Source organism: Sminthopsis crassicaudata, chromosome 3 (assembly GCF_048593235.1).
Source record: "Sminthopsis crassicaudata isolate SCR6 chromosome 3, ASM4859323v1, whole genome shotgun sequence".
In the NCBI taxonomy this organism is placed as follows: Eukaryota; Metazoa; Chordata; class Mammalia; order Dasyuromorphia; family Dasyuridae; genus Sminthopsis; species Sminthopsis crassicaudata.
The window spans coordinates 547,042,270-547,068,073 of record NC_133619.1 but is presented as its reverse complement, the minus strand read 5'-3'; the positions used below and the strand labels follow the sequence as shown (position 1 = coordinate 547,068,073).

At 35.0% G+C, this 25,804-nt stretch overlaps 1 protein-coding gene across 1 annotated transcript; it reads left to right on the top strand.

The window, feature by feature from the left end:
* The first annotated feature begins 61 nt into the window (after nt 1-61).
* On the top strand, nt 62-25,804 carry C3H11orf54 (chromosome 3 C11orf54 homolog). The gene is made up of 9 exons (XM_074304533.1): nt 62-324; nt 8,922-9,048; nt 13,803-13,901; nt 16,292-16,365; nt 16,520-16,621; nt 18,107-18,283; nt 19,905-20,054; nt 22,189-22,305; nt 24,475-25,804. Exons 2-9 carry the CDS (start codon nt 8,991-8,993, stop codon nt 24,646-24,648), a joined length of 951 nt encoding a protein of 316 aa, XP_074160634.1. The 5' UTR covers nt 62-324; nt 8,922-8,990; the 3' UTR covers nt 24,649-25,804.

The following is a 25,804-nucleotide window of genomic DNA, read 5'->3' as shown; positions in this document are numbered from 1 at the left end:
CGGAGGGCGTAGGGAGGAGCAGGAATGGGGAAAAAAAGAGATCTCACGCGCCGTATGGGATGGAGGAGGCGGAGCTTGGACTGGGAAGGGGGAGGAGCCTCGGGGAAGCGGCTCGGGAAGGTGGGGGAACCAAGAGAAGGCGGAACCGGGTGGACTGAGGTCTCCCTTCCGTCTTAAAAGCGCCAGTAGAGCAAGTCTTGCCAGAGGCTCTGTAAGCAGTGCCGTCTGCCGTCAGTGGCTGGGGGAGAAGGAAGCAGAGGGCAGCTATCTCTCGGAGCCCCGCCACTCTCCCTGGCCTCGCACACGCAGGCCAGAACTAAGCTGGTGAGTCTGGGCAGTTCCCGAGTCCGAATTCTGCCGCTCCGTGACCCTGGCCTTCCCCTTAACCTCGGTCAGTCATTCATTCCGGGAGACGTTCGTTGTAGTCCCTGTGCCCCTAAGCGCCGGGGTTCCAGGAGGGGGAAGGGAACGAGCATTGATTACGTGGCACCGCGGTGGGAGCTTTTGTGCGCCCGTTGTCTCGTTTGAGCCTCTCAGCCGCAGTAGGAGGCAAACGCTATTATGAACCCCCTTCTACAGGTGCTGCAGGCTCGGGTTAAGTGGCTGGCCCACCGTGGCGCCCACCGTACTACTTACAATTACTGTTACCTCATGTGATCCTTACAACCTCCTGCCACCGAGATGCTGGTGCTATCCCCATTTTTCAGATGAAAAAACTGAGGCGATCAACGATTTGGCCAGGTCATCCAACTAGTAAAGCTTAGGTCTGAACTCTAGTCTTCCCGACTCCATATCCAACATGCACCCCACTGCACCCCACAGCTCCCCTAATTACACTGCCCTTCTGACTGGGTCTGAGACTACAGAGAAGGCGGGGCCGCGTAGATGGGCTGTTCCCTGCCGTGGGCAGCATTCCTTCCTGAAGCTTTGTCCCCCCGCTTCGCCCCTCGCTCTACCACGGCGTTCCGCCGGGACGCGGAGCGGCCTTCTTCCCTACACCACATCTGTCTGACTAGCGCCTGACGCGGGGGAGCGCAGCCCCGCTTCCTTCTGCTGCTTCTGGGCTCTCCGGAGTCCGAGACGGCCGCTCCGCTTCCGGGTCCCAGCTCAATCTGTGCTGCGGTAAAATCTCGCCTAACACTCACTCCCGCGTGCAGAACGCGGGTTAGTAAAGTTATACGGCCGGAGACCATTTAAAGGCACGCGCTTTGTACCAGCCGCCTGCTTTGTGCGCCGCTGGCCTTGCGGCTCCATGACAAGTTTGATCCAGAAAAAGAAACGTTTCTTCTCTTCCCTTCCCCAGCACTCCCTAGAGAAGTCTGGATCCAGTTTGTCTTTTCAAGGGTGAGAAGAGCTCCGGAGAGGCCCTCCTACTCAGCGCTTCAGAGTCTAGGGAAAGTGCCTGGGGCTCCCAGAAGGATTTGCTCCGAGTCAGGGAAACAAACCAGAATTATAAAAAACCCTTTGGTCCGCATGGGGGTTGTTCTTTTTGGCTAAAATCCAACTTCCCGCAGCTAATTAACATAATACTAGTAATAACCATTATCACTATTTTTACATGTGTTTATTGTATTGTGCAAACTGAATACCTACTATTTAGTAAACCATTTTCTATTGAAGGGACAAAAGAATTAGTGATTTTCTTTGTAATTCACCATTCCCTGACCAAGCCACTGCTATAAAACCCCATTCTCCCTAATTCGGTGTTATTGTTGGTATTGAGGTTCAGGAGACCCCAAAAGGTTGCGATCACAGGCCAGTATCTTGAGGTTTCTCAAAAGAATTTATGGGCTTGAACCCATCTCCAACTCAAGGGACAACGTTTATTGTCACTGTAAGGCCGGTTGAAGTGTGCTAAATTCCAAAAGGATTTAGCAAAGAACCAAGAGAAGATTAACTTATAGGACAAAGTTAGAGAGGCCAGAGCTTCGTTACTCATGTGCTAATTTTATGGTTTACAGGTAAGTTTTAAGGGTGGTCTATTCACTATTTTGTCTCAGTAATTTGCTTATTAACTGACCAAAAAATTATCTGATAGTAATATTTTTAGGATTATTCTATGGCCAGATGACAGATTGTTAGATCAATCACTAAAGTCCAAAGACCTTAGGATCACTGCTATATTTCACCTAGAAGCTGTACCCCATCATTGGGCTGGAAGGAGATCTCAAAAAGTTTGGGATTCCAGACCGACATTGTGAGGATTCTCAAAAGAATACACACACACTCTCAAAGTGTTAATAAAGGCCCAGCAGTTGTAATATGGAGTAGTAGTTAACAAAATTATTGTAAAAATAGTATAATAGAGATTCACTTCATGGTGATGAGGTGCAAATGATGAGGCTAGTGAAGAAGTGCTAGATTGGGGTGAGGAATCCCCTCTGATGGGCGCAAGTCCAATGGGAAAGAATTCATGATTTTGGGGGAACAAGACTTTTTTTAGGTCTCTGATGAAGAGGTGGGAAATAAAGATGGGATTTAGGGAACTGTTAAGGGACAGGTTAATTCTCCTAGAGCCTCCCCAGCTGTGGATCATAACATCCGAAGGAGTTTCAGGGCAGCCTTTGCTGGCACAGGTGTTTCGGGCTGGGAATGAGATAAATGGGAGACAGAAGGAAGAGGAGAGAAGTCAGACAATGCAACAGCCTCTCGGTCTCCTTGTGTCATCCTCTCACAAGAGGAGATCCATTCTGCAGGTCTGGGTTGGATTTCCAGCAGCCATTGTCAGGTGGCTCCTGTGTATTTCAACATATGGCACCTGAATGTGGTGTAAGAATTACAAGAACCAGAGCTGTTCCTGAAAAGGATCCTTCCAGAGTTAAGGAAGAAGAGTCCTAGTGAGACTTTTCTACTTGAGGTAATTAAATGGGCCTACACATCAAAGGGCTGAGCCAGGAGACTGGTGAGAAACTTGAGGATTGTAGTCAGAACAAGCATTTAAGTCTCTCATCTCCTCTTCTCCGTTTGAAAGTTTGCCTCGATCAACACCTGCTACAACCATCCAGAAGTGATAGTGAAGCTTCCATTCCTAAGTGTGCGGACCATGCTGTGGGAAGAAAATAACAGCAAAAAACAAAAACTGGGAAATTGTTAAAGTGCAGGTCAATTCTCCAAGAGCCTCCACATTTGTGGATCATAACATCTGAAGGAGTTGCAAGGCAGCCTTTGCTGACACAAGTGTTTCGGAGTAGGAATTGTAGTGTTCTTGGTTTTCTGGAGGTCTTGGGACCAGCCTTCTTTCAGCTCAGTAATCACCACAAGAATAGCCAGATGTTAAAGTTCAAATCTTTATTATCTCCTTCACAGTCTAGTTTCCTTGCCTGGGGCCCAGCTAGCTTTCTTGAGAGCCTTTTAGACCGGCCTTGCTCTCAGTGGAGGAGCAAGAGGTCAGGCCAGCCACCATGACGCTGATGAAGATGGAATGAAAGTCCAAGGGCTTGTGCTTCAGCCTCTAGCCACCACAAAGGTGGAGAGTAGAATGAATCTGTCTCTTCGTCCCACCCTGGTTGAGTTTGTCCCAACTTATATGCTCTATTACACAGTTAAATCCATTCATCATACTGAGTATAAGCCAATCATTATATCACTAGGGAACCATTATTTGTTGTAAGATTAAATCAGTCACACTGAACTATTAATCACCATGCTAAACTAGATAACCATTGTCTTATTAATTCCACTGAGTTAGTACCTTATAGAATCCTTGTTTTAAATACAGAGTTCTGGGCCATAATAGGGAATGAAATAAATTGGAGTCAGAGGGAAGAGGAAAGAGGTCAGACAATGCAATGGACTCTGAAAGGTCAGAGAACAGCAACTGCCTCTCAGTCTCTTTGTATCATTCTCTCACAGGAGATCTATTCTGGTTTGGATCTCCAGCAACCACTGTCAGGTGGCTCCTGTGTATTCCAACAGGGAACAAGGAGAGCAACTGGGAGAAATCAGAGGGGGATGACCAGGTCCCAGAATTGTCTAAATATATGCTAATCAAGGCAGTCTCAGGGAAGATAAGTTGAATAAGAGTTTCCATATCACATCATTCTATGAAAACAGAACAGTCTGGGAAACTGACTTTATCTTAGTTGACTGGAGCCAGATGCAATACCTGGAGAATAAATTATTTTAGGTTCACATTATATGTATTTTCATATTGTGGAACAAAAGTCTTGGAGTTGGGAGGTGGATTATCAAGGAAGTTTTTTTTTTTTTTTTTAGGAAAATTAGGGATTAACTCGTATCTTTAAAGAAATGATGAATATGGATTGTATTTCATTTGAGAATGCTAACACTGAAGTAAAGGCCTCCAATAGGACGTCAGTGATAGCATCTAGTGGTCTAGTAGATAGTGCACTGGACCTGAAATCTGGAAGATCTCAATTCAAATTTGGTCTCAAATACTTAATTTCCTGTGAGACCCCAGGCAAGTGATTTTACTTGTATCTGTCTCAGTTTTGTAAACAGTAAAATAGGAATAGTAACAGCACCTACTATTGCACCTGGATTGTTGTGAGAATCAAATGAGATATTTGTTTTTAAAAAAGGCATGTAAAAAATGTTTGTGGCTGCTCTTTTCATAGTGACTAGAAACTGGAAACTGAATGGATGCCCATCAATTGGAGAATGACTGAGTAAATTATGGTATATGAATTTTATGGAATATTATTGTTCTGTAAGAAATGACCAGCCAAAGAAATAGACCGGTAGATCAGTGGAACAGATTAGATACAAAGGACAAAAAAGGGTACATCTATAGCAATCTAATCTTTGACAAACCCAAAGATTCCAACATTAGGGATAAAAATTCATTATTCGGAAAAAACTGTTGGGAAAACTGGAAATTAGTATGGCAGAAATTAGATATGGATCCACACTTAACACCATATACCAAGATAAGATCAAAATGGGTCCATGATTTAGGCATAAAGAGGGAGATAATAAATAGATTAGAGGAACCGAGGATAATCTACCTCTCAGACTTGTGGAGGAGGAAGGAATTTATGACCAGAGGAGAACTAGAGATCATTATTGATCACAAAATAGAAGATTTTGATTACATCAAACTAAAAAGTTTCTGTACAAATAATACTAATGCAAACAAGATTAGAAGGGAAGTAACAAATTGGGAAAATATTTTTAAAAACAAAGGTTCTGACAAAGGTCTCATTTCCAAAATATATAGAGAACTGACCATAATTTATAAGAAACCGAACCATTCTCCAATTGATAAATGGTCAAAGGATATGAACAGACAATTCTCAGAGGAAGAAATTGAAACTATATCCACTCACATGAAAGAGTGTTCCAAATCACTACAGATTAGAGAAATGCAAATTAAGACAACTCTGAGATACCACTACACACCTGTCAGTTTGGCTAAGATGACAGGAACAAATAATGACAAATGTTGGAGGGGATGTGGGGAAATTGGGACACTAATACATTGCTGGTGGAGTTGTGAAAGAATCCAGCCATTCTGGAGAGCAATCTGGAATTATGCCCAAAAAGTTATCAAACTGTGCATACCCTTTGACCCAGCAGCGCTACTACTGGGATTATATCCCAAAGAAATACTAAAGAGCGGAAAGAGACATATATGTGCCAAAATGTTTGTGGCAGCTCTTTTTGTTGTAGCTAGAAACTGGAAGATGAATGGATGTCCATCAGTTGGAGAATGGTTGGGTAAATTGTGGTATATGAAGGTTATGGAATATTATTGCTCGGTAAGAAATGACCAGCAGGAGGAATATAGAGAGGCCTGGAGAGACTTAAATCAACTGATGCTGAGTGAAATGAGCAGAACCAGAAGATCGCTGTACACTTCAACAACAATACTGTATGAGGATGTATTCTGATGGAAGTGGAAATCTTCAACATAAAGAAGATCCAACTCACTTCCAGTTGATCAATGATGGACAGAGGTAGCTACACCCAGAGAAGAAACACTGGGAGGGGAATGTAAATTGTTAGCACTAATATCTGTCTGCCCAGGTTGCATGTACCTTCGGATTCTAATGTTTATTGTGCAACAAGAAAATGATATTCACACACATGTATTGTACCTAGACTATATTGTAACACATGTAAAATGTATGGTATTGCCTGTCGTCGGGGGGAGGGAATAGAGGGAGGGGGGGTAATTTGGAAAAATGAATACAAGGGATAATATTATAAAATATATATATATATATATATATATATATATATATATATATATATATATATATATATATATATATATATATATATATATATATATATATATATAATAAAAAAAAAAAAAAAAAAAAAGAAATGACCAGCCAGATGAATACAGAGAGGCTTGGAAAGACTTACATGAGCTGATGCAAAGTGGAATGGGCAGAACCAGGAGATCATGATACTTGGCAACAAGACTGATGGATATGGATATGGCTCTCTTCAACAATGAATTGATTCAAACCAGTTCCAACTGTTCAGTAATGAAGAGAGCCATCTACACCCAGAGAGAACCATGGGAACTGAGTGTGGATCATAACATAGCATTTTCATTCTTTCTGTTATTGTTTGCTTGCATTTTTGTTTTCCTTCTCAGGTTTTTATTTATTTATTTATTTTCTTTCTAGATCCGATTATTGTGCAGCAAGATAACTGTATGGATATGTATACATATATTGGATTTAACATATATTTCAATATGTATTGGAATACCTGCCATCTAGGGGAGGAGGTGGGGGGAAGGAGGGAAAAATTTGGAGCAGAAGGTTTTGTTAGGATCATTGTTGAAAAATTACCCATGCATATGTTTTATAAATAAAAAGCTATTTTTAAAAAGGCACATAGCACAATACCCTAGCATGTAGTAGATGCAATATAATCGCATATTCTTTCCCTCACTCTCCCAATAGCCATTTTCAATTTTGTCCACATTTTCTTCAAACTTTGAGATAACCCACAAGCATTTATTAATCATCTACTATGAGCCAAGCACTGTAGTATTCTCTGTAGATTAAAAAAAAATAAAATTGAAACAATTCTTGCCCTCAAGTTTATATTCTTTTAGCAGAGACATGGGATGGGGATTAGGCTTGAAATCAGGATGTGGATTCAAATTTTAATTATTTAACCACTTTGTACTTCAGTTTCCTTATCTGAAAACTGACTGATTGGACTCTGATCTCCTTAATAAGGTCCTTTCCGGCACTAAAGTTATGATCCTGTGCTCTTACTGTTCTAAGCAAGAGGATTGGGACTGAACTTGCACTTTCATTAGTATGGAGAATTCATAGATAAGGAAGCTTCCTCTGCCAGAGTAGATTAGCCTATTCTCTACAAATTGTATACTATAATCCTAAGAGAATTCACTAGGGCAAAAAAGGTCACACAGATTGTATGGGTCAGATGTCTGATTCAGAAATTTGTACATTCCTTCCATTACAGCACATTTCCTCTCACCCTATCACTATAACAAAATAAATAAAAGGTAACTTTTTTTTTTTTTTGAGGAAGGAGATGACTTAGAAACGTTCTCTCATATAGCATATATGTCCCAGGTGGCACTTGACTTAAGCTTTAATGGAAACTAGAATTTCTAAAAGATGAAGGTAAAGAGGGAATAAATACCAGGTATGCCAATGCAGGGAACAGATATGAATGAGCAGATGAATGTCCCTTGTGAGAAGAAGCAAGACGGCCAGTCTTTCTGAAGAGTATTAAAAAACAAAACAACAACAACAAAAATCACACACAGCAAAATGCCTGGTACACAGTAAATGTATATTGACTAAAGTAAATGAAAAAATAGAAGAAAATAGAAAAATTCTTTCAATTTCGCAATACTCCCCAAACTCCCAGTGCCACCCCACAGTGATCCTTTCTTGGTCCATAACCCGTATCCAATGTGAACTCCAAAACTTCCTTATAGCTTGCTTACCCTTCTCCCCATTTCATTAATGACATATTAGACATTTAAATTTGATATCTCAGGGACATATCAACATGTCCCAAAACAAAACTATATCTTTTCCTGTATGCCCAACCCTCTTCTAAACTTCCCTATATATCTGCCAAAGAAAGAGTGTTGTTTAATTGTTTTCAGTTATGGTTTTTTTTTGTTGTTGTTGTTTTTTGTTTTTTTACAAGTGTCTTATTTGATCCTCACTGTAACCCGGAGTTAGTCCAAATTTCCTGGGTATAAATTAGAAAGATAAAAGAGATTCCCTGCCCTCAAGGATTTCACTATCTAATAATTTCACAACAAACATCTGTACAAAGAAGCCACATACAAGATAACTAGAAGCTAATTAAAAGAGGAAAGGCACTACAATTAAGGAAAAACTTCCTGTAAAAGGCAGGATTTTTTTTGAAATTTAAAGGAAACCAAGAGGCAGAGATAAGGAGGGAGAACATTCCAGACATGGTAATCAGCCAGAATAATGCCCAAAGCTAGAGGCCAGTGTCATTGGATGAAAGAATACTTGGCAATCAGTAATGTGTAAGAAGACTGGAAGTTGGGGTGAGAGATGGTAGAGAGTAGGCTGTGAAGGACTTTGAACATTTGTATTTGAACTTGTTGCCACTGGAGTTTGTCGTGTAAAGAGGTGATATAGTGAGAACTACGCTTCAGGAAAATCACTTTGTATGGATTGAAGGGTCGTTCAAGCAATGATGATGGAGTGATGTCCCAGAGAAGCGAAAAGGAATAAGATGAGATCAAATCAACCTGCTTAGGGAGAGGAAGAAGTTTACATTTTATGTATAAATGCATTTGCTCACTGTTACTTGGATTTAGAGGGTGCACTTCTTGGTTCCTCACCGTCTCTCTTCCCTACCTCCCAAAAAGAAAAACAAATATATCATTTTTATGTCACACAGTTACATGTCAAAAGAAACCTAGAAGCTATTTTGCTTTCTTTTAATGAGTAATTCTTTACATTCATTGACAGGTTAACAACTGTGAATAAATAATATTGTGCCTCAAGTATCTTTTTATCTCCAACTTTGTGTATACCAAAATGGCAAGTGTTGAGAAGTTTTCTTTTCATGTGCCAAGTTTAGAAGAACTTGTTGGGGGTAAGTATAAACATCTGTGGCTGCTTTGGTGTTTTAAATTCATCTGGGAACACGTAATTATGAAAACTATTATTAAAATGGTTTCTTCTCTCTTCAATAGTGAGTTCTTAATGTATCAAAGTAGGTTATTATATGAATATATTTTTCTTCCCTTTTACTTAAAATAACAATCCCCTCTTGATAGAACATAAACCAAGATACAAGTTTTATTGAGGAAAGTAACTATGCTAATCTTAGTTTCAAATCTGTCTATCTCAAGTTAGAATTTATTTTTCCTTCCTCAGAAAAAAAAAGTGCTTCTCCTCCTTACACATTTGCAACATTGACATTAAATATGATTGTGTATGGGTCACAATTTTCTAATTAAATCTAGTCTTGTAAGCTCAGTGAGGATTGGGAACTGCATCTTACTCTTTTTATGCCTTTATCATAGTTTTCACTGATGCCCTCCTTTGATAATCTCTTCATGGTGTGAAAGTGACACTAGGTTCTCAAAAGTTAGTGGAGTATAAGCTTTGATAGCTTCTACTAAGTTTCAAAGGCCTTGAGGAAAGAGATTTCAGTGTAACTCTCATGGAAGACCAGCCCACTGAAGTGTAAAGAAGCTACTCACTAAATTGACACCAAGTAATGAATATTTTTGACCACAACATCTAAATGAAGTCATCTGTTAAGGTATACAAGGAATAGGATTGGTGGTGGCCATGTCCATTCTGATCAAATCAACAGACATTTGAAATACTGAAGTTTTACAAGTCTCCTTCTCCCTCATCACCTCAGGAGCTACCATAGGATTATTGTGGCACTTAATAAATTTGTATAGAATTGATTTCAAGGCAATGATAGCAACTTTGTTTTATTAAATTTCTGCTAATTGAAATAAGCTTTAAACATATAACAATCCTGTTGACTGTTTTTAACAATCTTACCATATTAGTATTGTTATTCAAACTTCCCTTGATGAAATAGCATATTCAGAAACATGCTCAGGTTTCTTACCTCCTTTATTTTTATGTTGATAGCTTTCTCAGACTTCCATGTGACCAGAAGTTAAAAAAAAAAAAAAAGTTAACCACTATTAAGAATTTTCTGTTTGGGCCCTTTTCTTTAGCCTGTATTAGATAAAGCAGGCAGCCAAGAACATGATCAAATTTCTTTCTCAGTATGTTGCTTCAGTTTTCATATCCTTTGTCAGTTAATGATTTTTATTAAGTACCTCCCATGTGCAAATGTGGAAAATGGAAATGTAGAAAAAGACAAAAAACAGTCTCTAGCTTACAATGTTAAGAAGGGTCTAAGTCTTTGTGCCACCAATATACTTCTTTAGGCAGTGATAGGTGTCTGCACCTATTTTTTTCTGGGCTGTTAAAGTTTGTTTCATAATACAGACACAAATGTCCCTTAGTTTTTGCATGGCTTTTGTAGCATTTCCTTAACAGAAATTGGCATGTCTTTTTATAGAAAAACTTGCATTGATCAACTTGGTATAAGTAGTATTTAGCACAGTATCTTGCATATAAGAGTGCTAAAATGTAAACTAATAGTCAAAGATTGATGTAATAAAAATTTTGTTCCAAAGGGACTGGCAATCTAATAGGAAGAAAATATATATATGTGTGTGTGTGTGTACAATTAATAATTATGATAGAAGAGAGAGTGAGACTAGAACCAATAAATTCCTAGCAAAAGACAAAAAAAAAAAAAAAAAAAAAAGACAAATTTAAGGAATAAATGACCAGGTCTGAGAAGGTATCATGGGAGGTATCAGCTCAATTATGCTTTAAAAAAAAGGAGGCATTTCACCAGAAGGAAATGATTAGGAAGGAAATTATCTGGGCTTGATAGTATGTACAAAGTTACAATAAGAGTGAGCAGAATGAAAATTGGGGATAGACGTTTTGTATGTTAAAATTAAACTATGGATAGCTTTGAATCTGAGGTACACACTTTATTTAGCTGTTAACTTGGTAGTCAGTGAGGAACCACTGATGGTTTTTATATTGAAAATTTATATTGAAAATACTTGAAAAATGTTTGAAGGATGGGTTGGTAAAGAGGATATACTAGAGGCAGGAAGACCAATATGGAGGCTCTTATATAAATCTATGAAAGATGAGATGAAACTATTAAACAAATGTGATTTCAATGGAAGTTGAGAGAAGCAACAGATGTGAGAGATATTTCAGTAGTAGAATCAACAGGACTTGGAAGGTGATTGAATAAAGGGGATAAGGCAAAAGATCCAAAATGACTGAAATTATAAGCCTAGTTAAATGAAAAAATGGTGATGACATCAAGTGAAATGGGAAATAGATGTGCTGGAAAACAGTTTTGGGGGAAAAGATTATATAGTAAATTTGTAGACATTTCAAATTTGAAGTGCTAGTAGACAGTTACTGTTATAGAACTGTTGCTCTTGGTAGGGATAGTAAAGATAAAGGTTTTGAACTAAAGTATATCATGATCATTAAAGCCATGGGCATAGCTAAGGAAGAGACTATAGAAAGATGAGAAGGATAACCTCCTACTCATTTTTGATATGGGGGTAGAGGATGTAGAGCTAAGAAAAAGAGGGAGGGAGGGGAAAATCTGGAAAAACGAATACAAGGGATAATGTTATAAAAAATTACTCATGCATATATACTGTCAAAAATGTATAATTATAAAATTAATAAAAGAAAAATACTACTGGTCAGAAAAATTGGTGAATTGTATGATTGCTGGGTCATGGAAGCCATAGAAGAGATAATATTAAGAAAGATGGATCCAAGTGTTAAATGCCACAGAGAACTCAAAAGGATATGAGAATACTGAATTTAGTGATAATTTGATCATCAATGACCTTGGAGAGAAGTGAAAATGTACACTAGATTACAAGGGATTGAGTAATAAGGAAATAGAAGCAGGAAATGTAAACGTTTGGTGGTACATTTCTAAACTTGTTCGTTTAAGTTTAAGGGCTGCAGTTGCCTGATATAATCTGATTTCTCATAACTATCCATGAAAAAAAATTTAGCAGTAAAGAGAGGGGAAAAATGAGATATATGGAACTGACATGATCTAGGCTCTACCTTCGTCAGCTGTGGTTCTCGACCCCATATAGGGTCTCATAATTGATTGTAGAGGTTGAAAACTTGTGATTTATTATCATTAAATGTTTGATTTGTATACCTATTTTATATACCTATGTACTCAGGCTCACATAAAAATGTCTTGGGCAAGTGAAAGAAGTTTAAGAAGCCCTGATCTAGGAGAAGTTCTTTCTGTTTAATATTGGAGCGACCTAAATATGTTTGTAAGGTTCAAGGAAAGAACCTGAAGAGACTGAGAAAGTGAAAAAGAGAGAAGAGAAATAATTAATGAAAGAACCTTCAGTTGTATAAGCAGGAAAGCTCACTTTGGCACATCTCTTTTGAGAGGGAAGAAAAGAGAAATTGGTGAGACATTGAGAAGTTAAGATATAGAAAGGAGGGAAATGGAGGGAATCAGTAGGAGGTAATTGCAAGATGGAAGAGGATGAAGATTTAGGGTCTTGAAGAAAAGAGGTCTCATAGTCTCCAGCAGCAGAGATAGTCATGTAAAGATGGCCAACTAGTCTCACAAGTGGCATCAAGAAGCTCAGACCTATAAATGAGAGTATCTGAAATGAGTTAGTTCTAATTTTTTTAGGGGCTTAAGCTTTGTTAAAGAGACAAGGCTAAAAGTATAAGCCTGTAACTATAGCAGTGTTGGGGGAGAAGCCATCAAGATTTTCAATACCATGGTCCCCAAGGTGAGAGTCCTAAATCACCAAGTTTGTAAGCCCCCAGGCTACCATCAGATTCATTATACTCAAAGATAAAATCAGATGTCTGGGACCCAAGCTCACCAAATCTATAGACCCCCATAGCTGCCAAACTCACTGAATCTCACTGAAGGTAGTTAAATTCAGGATTACTATTGTAAAGACTCCTATAGGAAAAACTTTAGGAGAAGACTTCTTTGAACTTCAGATCACAGTTTTTCCTAGGCATGGTATTATCTCTATTTTTGTACAAGTCAAGGAAATGGAGGGGCATTACTGTTTTATTGCAATGACAGTAAATGAGTAATGAAGCTATATAGAAGTAAGCTAAATAAAGAATTACCCTCTAATTTTGAGGTATTTATGTTCAAAGAATTTTTCATTACCTTTATTAACATCTCCAACACTTAAATTCTTTTACACGTATTTAGACACAGTGTTTAGACCAGAGACACCATCTAGGAGTCACCCAACACACTCCTGAGTGTAGCCCAAACTACATTAAGATGTAATTGGAAAATATCTAATAAAATAAATAAAGCTATAATAAGACATACATGATGCTGCAATTTAAAAGTAAAAAGTATGCAGTAGTCAGGGATACTTAGATTGTTATTTGAGTGTACTGGTTTTACAATACCAAGTTTAAACGTTACTAAGAAAATTTGTGGTGTCTATTGCCATTAATCTATAAACATTCTAGATAAGCTGTTTTTATTTTTGGAATTCTATTCTGTACAAAATGAGATATGATTGTTACTGCATAGTTCTGAGTATATTAATGATTTTTTCCATTAAATTGTATGACAGATTACAAAAAATAAATTTCCTAATTTAAAAAGGACTTTATTTTTATTCCTATAAATTTAATAGAAAACATAATAATCAGAATGTTTAGGGCAGATTTGACATATGGTTGCCAAGTATTAACTTATATTAAATGAATAACTTTTTCCTCTCTACATATTAGTTCTACAGAATGGACTTAAAAATAATTTTGCTGATGTCCAAGTGTCTGTAGTTGATTGCCCTGATCTGACCAAAGAACCATATACATATCCTGTTAAAGGTAATTCTTATCATTGATTCTCTGCTTTTTAAGTGCAATTATATTATGTAATAAGCATATGTTTATTTAAATAGTTACCTTTGACTAACTAATAATTGTATTAATTATAGCTATCAACTAACTAATAAAAGGATGGTCATTTGGTTTCCTCTGGTAAACCAAAGACCTCTCGTGAAGGCTTCTCGATGCTTATATATGCTTGGAAGAGTGGATGTTTCCAACAGACAGGAATCAACTCAAATTGAATTGAATTGCCTAGCAGACCTAATTTGATTCTCTTCATTTGTCTTCAGTAGCCCTGGTGCAGGATTAGAGAAAACAAATGATGGAGAGTTATCTTGGGATGAACATTTACAGTTTGAGAATAATTGAAAGTTGTTCATCTTTTAATTCAACATTACTTTGGAATGCAAAGAATGCTAACATAAAACATTCAAGAGGCACATATAGCCAGTGCTGGGTAGACAGACTGAGAGAATAAAGGTGTATCAAGGGACTGAAGGTGACCCAATAAAGGAAAAGAATAATTTTGTCATGGGGGAGAAAGGAAAAAGGTAGAATGATAAGAAGTTTTGTTTAGAGAGTAGAATTTGATATTTAAAAAGATATCTTTCTTCTTCTAATAGCTACCAAGCAGCTGACTGCAGTTTTACTTAAAATTTAAATACAATTATATTTATCTGAGGATCTAAGATTGTCCATAATAACCTGAAACTTAACAATCAATACTGAATAGAACTTTAGTAAAGATGATCATAGATTTAAAAATAGAAGGGATTTTCGAAGTCATCTAGAGTTGAATCCATAAATCTTACAGTTGGGGAAATTGAGTCCATAAGTTTAGTGATTTGCCTAAGGACCTACAGAACCAGAATTTGAACCTTAACCCCTTTTTTTATTGACATTTTTTATTTTAAAAATCTATGCAAGGAGAATTTTTCACCATTGACCATACAAAACCTTGTGTTCCAATTTCCCCCTTTTCCCCTCACCCCCTCTCCTAGATAGCAAGTAATCCAGTATATATTAAACGTGGTAAAAATATATGTAAATCCAATATAAGCATGTGTATTTGTTTAATTATCTTGCTGCATAAGAAGAATCAGATCAAAAAGGGGAAAAAAAGAGAAAGAAAATAAAATTCAATCAAACAACAACAAAAGAAATGAAAATGCTGTGTGATGATCCATACTCAGTTCCCACAGCTCTCTTTGTGGGTGTAGATGTACTTGGGCCTTCTTAATCCCAAATGCAGCACTCCTGGAACCAAATTCTAAAATAGTTGTATCCTTATCAGAACAAAATATTTGTGAACAAAAATGTTAAGCAAAAAATTCAAAGGTTTTCAGCAGAGATATAAAGTGGTTTCATCATAGATTCATTTGCTCTTAGTTTAGACCTTTATTTGTCTCTTTTCCAGTAGCTATATTCATTTCTCCAGATGAAATAGGAGTTTGCTGGGTATGGGAATGAGAATAATTCATTTTATTTTATTTCTATTGGTTCCTTTATGCAATTTTTGAAATCCTTTGCAAAGGCTTAGATGAAACTCTCTTAATAAAATAAATTAATGGCTCTTCTGGCAATTTGCACTTTGGATAGAAAGACATAAGTTTGGTTTAATTAAAAAACATTAACCTAATTTGAAACTATGCTCAAAAAGTTATCAAACTATGCATGCCCTTTGGTTCAACAGTGTTTCTTCTGGGATTATATCCCAAAGAGATCTAAAGGAGGGAAAGGGACCCAAATGTGTAAAAATGCCCATCAATTGTAGAATGGCTGAATAAATTATGGTATATGAATACTATGGAATACTATTGTTTTGTAAGAAACCATCAGTAGGATGATTTCAGAGAGGCCTAAAGAGACTTACATGAACTGATGCTAAGTGAAACGAGCAGAACCAGGAGACCATTATACACAGCAACAAGAAGACTATATACAATGATCAATTCTGATGGATATGGCTCTCTTCAAAAATGAGATGATTCAAACCAGTTCCAATTGTTTAGTGATGAAGAGAGCCATTTACATGCAGAGAGAGGACTATGGGAATTGAGTGTAGAACACAACATAGCATTTTCTGTTGTTGTTTGCTTGTATTTTGTTTTCTTTCTCAGTTTTTCTTTTTCTTCCTTCTTGATCTGATTTTTCCTGTGCAGCAAGGTAACTGTATAAATATGTATACATATATTGCATTTAACATGTATTTCAACATCTAACATGTATTGGACTACCTGCCAGCTAGGGGAGAGGGTGGAGGGAAGGAGGAGAAAAGTTTGGAACAAAAGGTTTTGCAAGGATCATTATTAGAAAAACTACCCATGTATATGTTTTGTAAATAAAAAAGTTTTTAATTAAAAAAAAATTGACCTATATGTTTACAGGAATCTGTGGGAAACCTAGAATTATAGAAGTTGGTGGGGTTCCTTACCTCTTACCTCTTGTGAACAAAAAGAAGGTGAGTTTTTTTTTTTTTTGTTTTTTTTTTTAAACATATACAAGTCAAGATTGTTGAATATAGGGATAAGAATGTGTCAGAGAATGAGGGATTAGAACTTAATTGGAGACTTCAAGAAAGATGTGATTAACATTGTTATTTGTGTTTTTCCTAGGTTTATGATATGAATATTATTGCAAAGGAAATTGAATTCCCTGGGGCTTTCATTCTTGGAGCAGGAGCAGCCCCATTTCAGACTCTTGGGATCAATGCTGAGGTCTTTTTCTATATTAACTTGCCTGTTAATGCAAAAGTCTCTTTTGGGTTGTCTTTTCCCTATCTCCATTTCCTCATAAAAGAATGCATCAGAGTGACTGTATATATATAAGTTAGCTGCAGGCTGTTGAATGTTCTATGGCTATGAAATTTAGGGTGTTTTTGGCCTTCAGTTTCAGAAACTCACAGATCATAAATTCCATAACAAATGGGTCCAAGGGCCTATTTTGGCCATATCTAAGGTTCTGTTTAGTACTTTCAGTTTATAAGAAATCATTCTTAAGAAACTTAAGTTGATTCTTGGCACATATATGGAAATAATTCTTTCTCCTTCCTTGTTTTTCCCTACTCTAGCATCTTTGGATTAGAAAACTTAAAGGGCACAAATAAACTATTATCTCAAAAAGGGTAGTCATTTATTTAACTACTGAGGAGTATGTCCTCTATAGTTGAGTGGGAAAAACACCAGACTTTTGGGAATTCAGACCCAAGTCTTCCATTTACTTACATTATAGGAATCACTTTGCTTCAATTTCCTCATCTGTGAATATTTTTACAACCTAGACCAAAAGAAGTGTTGAAAAAATTAAATTAGATGATATATGTAAAATGCTTGGTTACTATAAAGCATTGCATATATATTAAGGGTAATTGTTTTATTATTATTGATATTACCATATTTTTGCTATGGTCTCATCTCAGTGTTAATATGTAATTCTTAAGTTTCACTGTTTCTTTTTTTTTTTTCTTTTCTTTTTTTTTTTTTTTGAGGCTGGGGTTGTGACTTGCCCAGGGTCACACAGCTAGGAAGTATTAAGTGTCTGAGATCAGATTTGAACTCAGGTCCTCATGAATTCAAGCTGGTGTTCTATCCACTGAGCCACCTAGCTGTCCCCTCAAGTTTCACTGTTTCTTGACTCTTTTGTGATATTCCTTCTAATATAAACTTTCTCCCAACTCATTTGAGATATAGGTATTAATGATTTACATTTTCTTCTAAATTTAAGTATAGAATTTTGTCCTTGTACTTAAGAAATGTAAAATGTCCTAGAAATAAATTTCTAAAAGAAGAAACTACAAATGTAATAAGACAAAGGACTACTTACCCTAAAGATTCTACGATCATTGATCTAGAACTGAATAGGACTTTTTACTAGTCTTTGTTTATCACGCTACTTACATGACTTCTTAAAAATGAAAATTTTCAAATTATTACATTGGCTAATCTTCCTATCTTTTAAGGTCTTCAAACTGAATATTTAGGTCTGATATAAATTAACATTCTTATTATATTACTCAAGATAATTTGTGTTTAAATCTTTATAGCTGTAATGTACTATACAAATGTAAATTTCTGTTATTGTTGTTGTTATTATTTATATCAGTTCATTTCCAATAATGTCATCAAATTATCATGGCATAGAAAACATTTTCCTTGAATAGAAATGCCAGAATTGAATAATAATTTTTTGTGTTTTCTCCCCAGTTCATGCCTATTGTGCAGACTAAAAGTGATCATAAGCCTGCTGTAAATGGAAGCTATTTTGCTCAGATTAACCCAGAAGATGGAGGGTGCTTACTAGAAAAATATAATAAGAAATACAATGACTTTGGATTCGCGTTATTGGCAAATCTCTTTGCCAATGAAGGGCAGTCTGGCAAGGTGAATAATTAGAAAAAAGATAGCATTTTCATTGTTAATAAAAAACCCTAACTTAGCTTTTTTTTTTTTTTTTTTTTGCTCTAAACTTTTAAATTAGTATTTAAAGTTGCCTAAAAAAGGGAAAACGGTTATAAAAATTAGATCACATAAAATTCATAATATTCTAAAGTTGAAGGAAAAAAAGTACATTCAGAGAGTACTTCTTTGGCTAAGGGTGAGAATTATACTTGCTACTTTGAAATCAAAGGGTAACAGGGCATTATTTTGAAAAACATAATTGTTTCACTAGAACCAATCAACTAAGGAAAATAATTATACAATTTTTATTTTCATGGCTCCACAGTATTCATTCATTTGCCACTTATAACTCATACACTGGTATTGATGGAGCTGTAGCAAAGGGCTTTGTCACAAAGGTGGAAAAACTGAAGTAATTCTCATCTTCATTTCCCATAAGTCTCTAGAAAATCAGCTTTAGTATTATTAGTAATTGAATAGAATACCAAATAACTTGAGAAGGGGAGATCTGAGATTGTAGAGCTAGATCATAAATCACTTATCCATGTAAGCTCACTTAAATACAAAGTATTCTTTTATTCCCAGATTCATTGTACAATTTGTGATAACCTTCAATTCATGGCTGACTCCTCTTCTCAAGTATACTTTCTCATGACTAAACAATATCAGAGACAAATCAATCCAATAGCAAAAGCCTTTTAGCAATATAAGTAACAAAGAGGGAAAATCAATAAAATATTCTCTGTATACACACACACACACACACACACACACACACACACACACACACACGACTATAAGTCTCCAAACTTCATTTAATCCCTCTGACATGGAATTTTAGGGAAGGATAGTCCTTTGGCAACTTCTGGTTTCAGTGTTGAATACTCAAAAGGACATTGCTGTCTGCTTCTTAAAGTCTTTTCTAGGAGTGTCAAAGGGCAGGCTGAAGAATGACTGGAAGCTTCCACTTGGACTCTGTAATCTTCAGCATGGTCCAGAGGAACTTGAGTTAAGGATCATGGGGCCACAGATCTAGAGCTGACAGGGATCTCAGAAGTCATATAATCTTTTTAGAATTAAGGATACTGAGGCTATTGAGCTACTTCTATAAGCCTCAGTTTCCTCATCTGTAAAATAAAGCATAATAATTTGTTGTCCTATCTGGCTACCTTTTACTCTTATTGATGCTCTGCTTCACTGTTCCTGTATTTGCACAGCACTTCCATTTTTCACTAAACTCTCCCACCAAATAGAATACTATCCTCATGTCTAGATTAAGTATTGGCAGGTATAATCCAGATAAGACAGACCTTTATTATCATTTTAAAGAAAATCAAATGGGTGAACATATGACTATATTAAATTAATTTCTCTTAATATTCATGTTTATAATCATGTAATTTAAGACCTCGTCACATTTCTAATCATTTATTTTTCAAGCTTTATATATATATAAGATTATAACAGAGTATATGAGAATAATTGAGTAACATGTTTTCCTTAGCACCAAGTCTCCTTCTAAAGATATATTGCCCAAACTACATATATTTAAGACCACATATAGATTATAGTTTGTGAAGTGACTGAGATGTATATTCTATAGGTCATAGAAGTAAAAGCTAAAGGAAGAACTGGAGAACATAATTTTGTGACTTGTATGAGAAAAACTCTTGAAAAACATTATGGAGATAAACCTGTAGGAATGGGAGGCACATTTGTTGTTCAGAATGGAAAAGTAAAGGTTCATATCATGGTAAGCTTTCCTTTTTTATTGTTGTGTATATGTTTTGTTTTTTTAATTTGAAATACTTATGAGATTCTCTAAAGTATACTCTGAAAGAAAACCTACAAGGAAACAAAGAAAAGATGGACAGATCTGAACACAATGTGTTACATTTATTTCACAGGCTTTCTTGAAATGGAAATTTATTTCTATATATTTTGAATCCTTTCTTATGTTCTGCTGTGCGTGTGGCAATATTTTTTTCTATTTAGTATTTAAGTTTAAAATAATTTTTAAAAATTTGATTACTTATAATGATAAATTACACTATTGTGAGCTAACAACAGATTTTATTTCAAGTTCCTACTATAATATAGTCTTATAGACTTGTACCACATAAATGTCATATTTGAAAATGCAGAGCAATCATACCTGATTTTGAAAGATATACCTTCCTGATGCAGTCTAAATCAGAAATTTAAATGTAATTTTTCCTTTCCTTTGGGCTATGTAATAAAATTAATTCACTCATGCTTTGCTAATTTCATGACATGTGTTAGGATCTCATTAAATGGGGGCTCATTAAAAAAAAAAAAGATTAATTATTATCACCAAAAAGAAAAGAATTAGAATTTATAGAACAATATATATTAGCATTTGAGTTCAGGATGTACAAAAGGTTGCTTTTGGTGATCTTCTATCAGTAGAGATAAAAAAGAATAAAGTGTCATTCTTAGTTTTAGAAAAACCTGAGTTTAAGCCCTTCCTCAAGCGATAACAAAAGACGCTTGCAATACCTAAAGCACCATATAATTGCTGGCTATTATTAGTGTTATTGATTGGCCACTTTTATCACAAAACCTTGTTAGCTGGGCAGTTTAAACATCATTATCTCCATTTTATTGATGATAAAATTAAAAATCAGATCAAATGATTTCACCATGATTATATTTATTTATTTATTTTTATTTTTTTTGAGGCTGGGGCTAAGTGACTTGCCCAGGGTCACACAGCTAGGAAGTGTTAAGTGTCTGAGACCAGATTTGAACGGGGGTCCTCCTGAATTCAGGGCTGATGCTCTATCCACTGTACCACCTAGCTGTCCCTGCCATGATTATATTTAGAACCATCATGATGACCTTGAGTCTGTGAAGAGCTGAGACCAAAGAGCTGTCTCTCTAAGATGGATTTATATACATTGTGTTTCTCACATTACAGCATAAGCATATTGAAGAGCTGTTTTTACTTTTTCTTTGCCTCCCTTGTGTGCCCAGTCAATACAACGCCTAAGCCAAAACCATCACTTAGAAATGTTTTTTTTATTGATTGATACAAATTAACTAAAGTAAGGCTGAATTTAGGGGTTAAAAAGGAGCAATATAAAATTAACTATATTTATCCAAGATGTACCTTCAGAACCATGAAAAAGACATGACATCTGCTTCATCTGATCCTCAAAGTCTATTTAGTCCACATCTCTCATTCATGGGTAAGGAAAATAAAATTCATAGGAATTGAGTGACTTGTCCAACTTTATACAAAGAGAATCTGAAGTAGGATTTGAACCCAATTTTTTCTGACTACAGGGCTAGTGTTTGTTCCACTGTATCAGTTGCAATTTGTTCTCCCACCTCATTTCTACTTCCTTGATTCCCTGGTTTTCTTCAAATCACACTTAAAAGTTCATCTTCTACGTAAGCCTTTTGTAATAACCCTTAATTTTATTGTCTTCCTGGTGTTGCATATCTCCAATTTATCCTATGTAAACCTTGAATATAGTTGCTTGCATATTTTCTTTCCCATTAAACTGAGCTTCTTAATGCCAGGAACTGTCTTTTGCAACTGTGGTATACTGAATAGAGTCCTGAATAGAGCAATTAGCAAGTTTCTGGCATAGAATAGGTGCTTAATAAATGCTTATTGACTGGATGGCTAAACCCCTGGAAGTTATAAAATATTAAAGGAAAAACAAAACATGATTTTTTTTAGATTCAGGAAAGATTTATTTTACATTTTTGCAAGAATAGGTGCCATGGATAGTAGACATACCTTTGAAACTCCTAAGACAATGTTTTATTGAAACATGATTTTGATAAAATTTTAGAGTCAACTTTAAGGAATTATCATTAACTTGTATGTTTATATTCTTAATTTTTTGTTGTAGCCTCCAGAATTTTCATCCTGTCCATTGACATCTGATGAAGATGTGAATAATTGGTTGCATTTTTTTGAAATCAAGGCTCCCTTGGTTTGTCAGCCAGTTTTCGTTTCTCGAGACCCAGTAAGTTTTATATACATATATATATACATATATATGTATATACATATGTATATATGTATATACATATATATATATATGTATGTATATATGTAAACCAGAATTATGACAAGTAATTTATTTCATGTGTGTCTGTGGCTTTGTTTCATGTGTGTTTGTGGCCAGTGAATTTTATCACCTGGTGACAAGCCTACTGTGAGGACTTTTTCTGTGCTTGAGTTGTTCTTGAAAAAGTGAGCATAATCTGCCAATTTTAAAGGAATGGAAGATCTAGGAATGTATTAGGGAACAGGAAAGGAGCTATGAGAGAGATAAAATGCAAAATGTCACAAATTTGTTGACAACTTAGAGCCTCTGAAATGCTAAATTTAACTTAACTTTGAATTCTATATACTCCTCCCAAAGATTATACTGCTGATCTAACTTTCAAGAATACTAGATTACTTATCATCTCATAATAAGGTATCAAACTATGACTTTTTGCAATTAACTAATTAAACAAAGAAAATACAAAAAATTCCTCAATTCTTCCTTTCTATAGTGGTAATAGCAAAAGTAGTTGAAAAGGGAATGGAAGATATTAAGAGTTGTGCATGTTTTAGACTATAAATACACATTTAATTGGTGGTATTCCAAATGTAAGATTCTTATCCAGAGAAAAATGATATGTACTACAATAATGATAATACACTATTAGAGATACTGAATAAAATCAATAGTAACATTTTTGCTATAAATGAAAGTAGAAAGTTGCAGCTAGAAGTAATCAGATTCTCTTTGCTTTTGCAAAAGGAGTTGGCAGATTTGGTTTCATTCTAAGGATAAGAAATTTAATGTCACAGAAAACTTGATCATCTCATACTACAGTATTCATAGTGAACCTTTGTAGAGTGGCAATAATTATTCCTTATAGTTTGTTAATATACTTCAAATTAAGTAACATTCAGAAAGTGACTACAATAGAGAACAGTGAAAATTATGTTGGATTATTTGACTAAGAAGTCTTTAAGATTTATATATTTTATAGAAGGCTCATACTTGTACATCAAGAAGAGAACATGAAAACATTGAACAAGGCAAACATCAAAAAATAGCAAGAAATAAATTTTATCATATTATAAAGAATAGAAAACTGATAAATTACTATTAGATTAATTTCAAAATCACCTTTCTTATATGCAGTCAGAACTTTGAATTGTTGGATGAAAATTAATGCCAAGTTGCAATAAAAATCAGAAAATATGCTACAATTAAACCAACTCCAAGTTCACTTATTTAAAACTAGTTTTATTGTTGCCAAAAAATAAGAAATGAGTAAACAAGGTAAACAAACATAAATATAGATGATCACCATTTCTTTTTTTTTTTTTTTTGACTTTGATTTTTTTTTTTAATGAAGCTTTTTATTTTCAAAACATATGCAAGGATAATTTTTCACCATTGACCTTTGCAAAACGTTGTGTTCCAATTTCCCTTCCTTCCTCTACTCTCTCTCCTAGATGGCAAATAATTCAATATATATTAAACGTGGTAAAAAAATATGTAAATCCAATATAGGCCTGTATTTGTACTACTATCTTGCTATACAAGAAAAATCAAATCAAAAAGGAAAAAAATGAGAAAAAATAAAATTTAAGAAAACAACAACAAAAAAAGTGAAAATGCTATGTTGTGATCCACACTCAGTTCCCAAAGTACGCTCTCTGTGTGTAGATAGTTCTCATTATCACAAGATTATTGGAACTGGCCTGAATCATTTCATTGTTGAAAAGAGCCACATCTATCAGAATTGACGATCACCATTTCTTAAGGAAATTTAGCAGGTATAAAATAATTACCATAGATCTTTAAAGCATCTTATCCAGTAAACAGATGATCTCACCTAAAATAAGTTGGTTGGTGATTCTATTCTGTTTTCAAGAATGTAATTCACTCTTTTCAGAAAAGTTTTGTAGTGTTTTCCAGAGAAAAATTTGCCTTGCTTATCTTATGTCTGCACTGATTGGCCTATGTAGTTGAATTAGCAAACTAGCTTTTCTTTAATAAGAACTAAAGTGGCCTTATATATGGAAATTCCTTCAAATATACAAAAATTAGCATTTGATTTTTTGTCTAATTTCTGTACAAAAACTTGTTATAATTAATATTTTAATATGTGATTTGTTTTTCTAGGGGTTTGATTTGCGATTAGAACATACTCATTGTTTTAGTCATCATGGAGAAGGAGGACACTATCACTATGACACCACTCCAGATACAGTAGAGTATCTTGGGTATTTCCTACCTGCAGAGGTTCTCTATCGAATTGATAAACCAAAGGAAACCCACACATTTGGGCGTGATTAATTCAATCAGGAAATATTTTACTGGAGAAGGGATATAAGTTATACTTTAAAATTTAAAAATGTTTAATCAAGTTTATAAAAAGGTATTGCTTTGCAATGTAATCCAACAAAAACTGATTCAAAAGCAACTCCTTTCTCCTATGCAGTGAAAGAATATGTTGATCTCTTTGACTTCCATTAAAAACTTTTCTATTTTAGTCAAATTTAAAAATTTGTTATTGGAAAATTCACTTTAATTTTTATTGATGCTATTGTAATTAATATGGTCATAGCCATAAGCTTAGAATTTGTCTATATCTGGAATCTTGTGACTTTCTGTTGTCTAAGAATGATTTGAAATATTGTGTATTTTCATACCTATTACTTCATTTAATTCTTTTTATTAAATTAAATGTTTCTAGGTATTGGAAATCAAGTGTAACCAGCACCTGGTATAAGTGCCTTGAATATAGTGGGTGCATAATAAATGTTTGTTGAATTGCATTGGGGATTGAGTTCTTTTAAAGAAATAGAATATAAAGACTATATATAGGAGAAGCTGAAGCAGTCTCTCACAGTAAATTCTATTCAGCTTCTAGATGTTTATTGTTTGTTTTCGTTTAGAAAGTAATTTGCCAACTGTGCTCATCTTTGTCACCACTCTCAAAAGGAAAAAAAAACACAAACAGAACATTGAAGAACAGTTTATTTTACAAATATAAATATTGCCAAACTAAATTGCTGAGATTTACAAATAATTTTAATTTAATTCAATAAAATATTTCTTAAAGTTCTTCTTTGTATCGGATTCCAAGCTGGGCACTGAAAATACAAAGACTTAAAGCAATCCCAGCCCCTTAAACTTTTGTTACTCTATCCAGTAGGATAGAATACACAATCATTGATTTTTAATGGCTTCTATGATTTTATTTTTTATTTTGTGTTTTTTTCCAGAATCCAAGATTAACCAAAGAATTACTCTGTCTGCTTTAACAAATTATTCAACAATTCCACCTACATACAGCTTCTAACATAATTGGTTCATAGTAGATAATTCAGAATCCATTGTAACTGGTTTGTCTATTTTTATAATCCTTAAGATGTCTAATGATTATAAATTTTGAATAGGATGATCAATCATCTATATTTGAAAAAATGAATAAAGTATTTTAAATCAA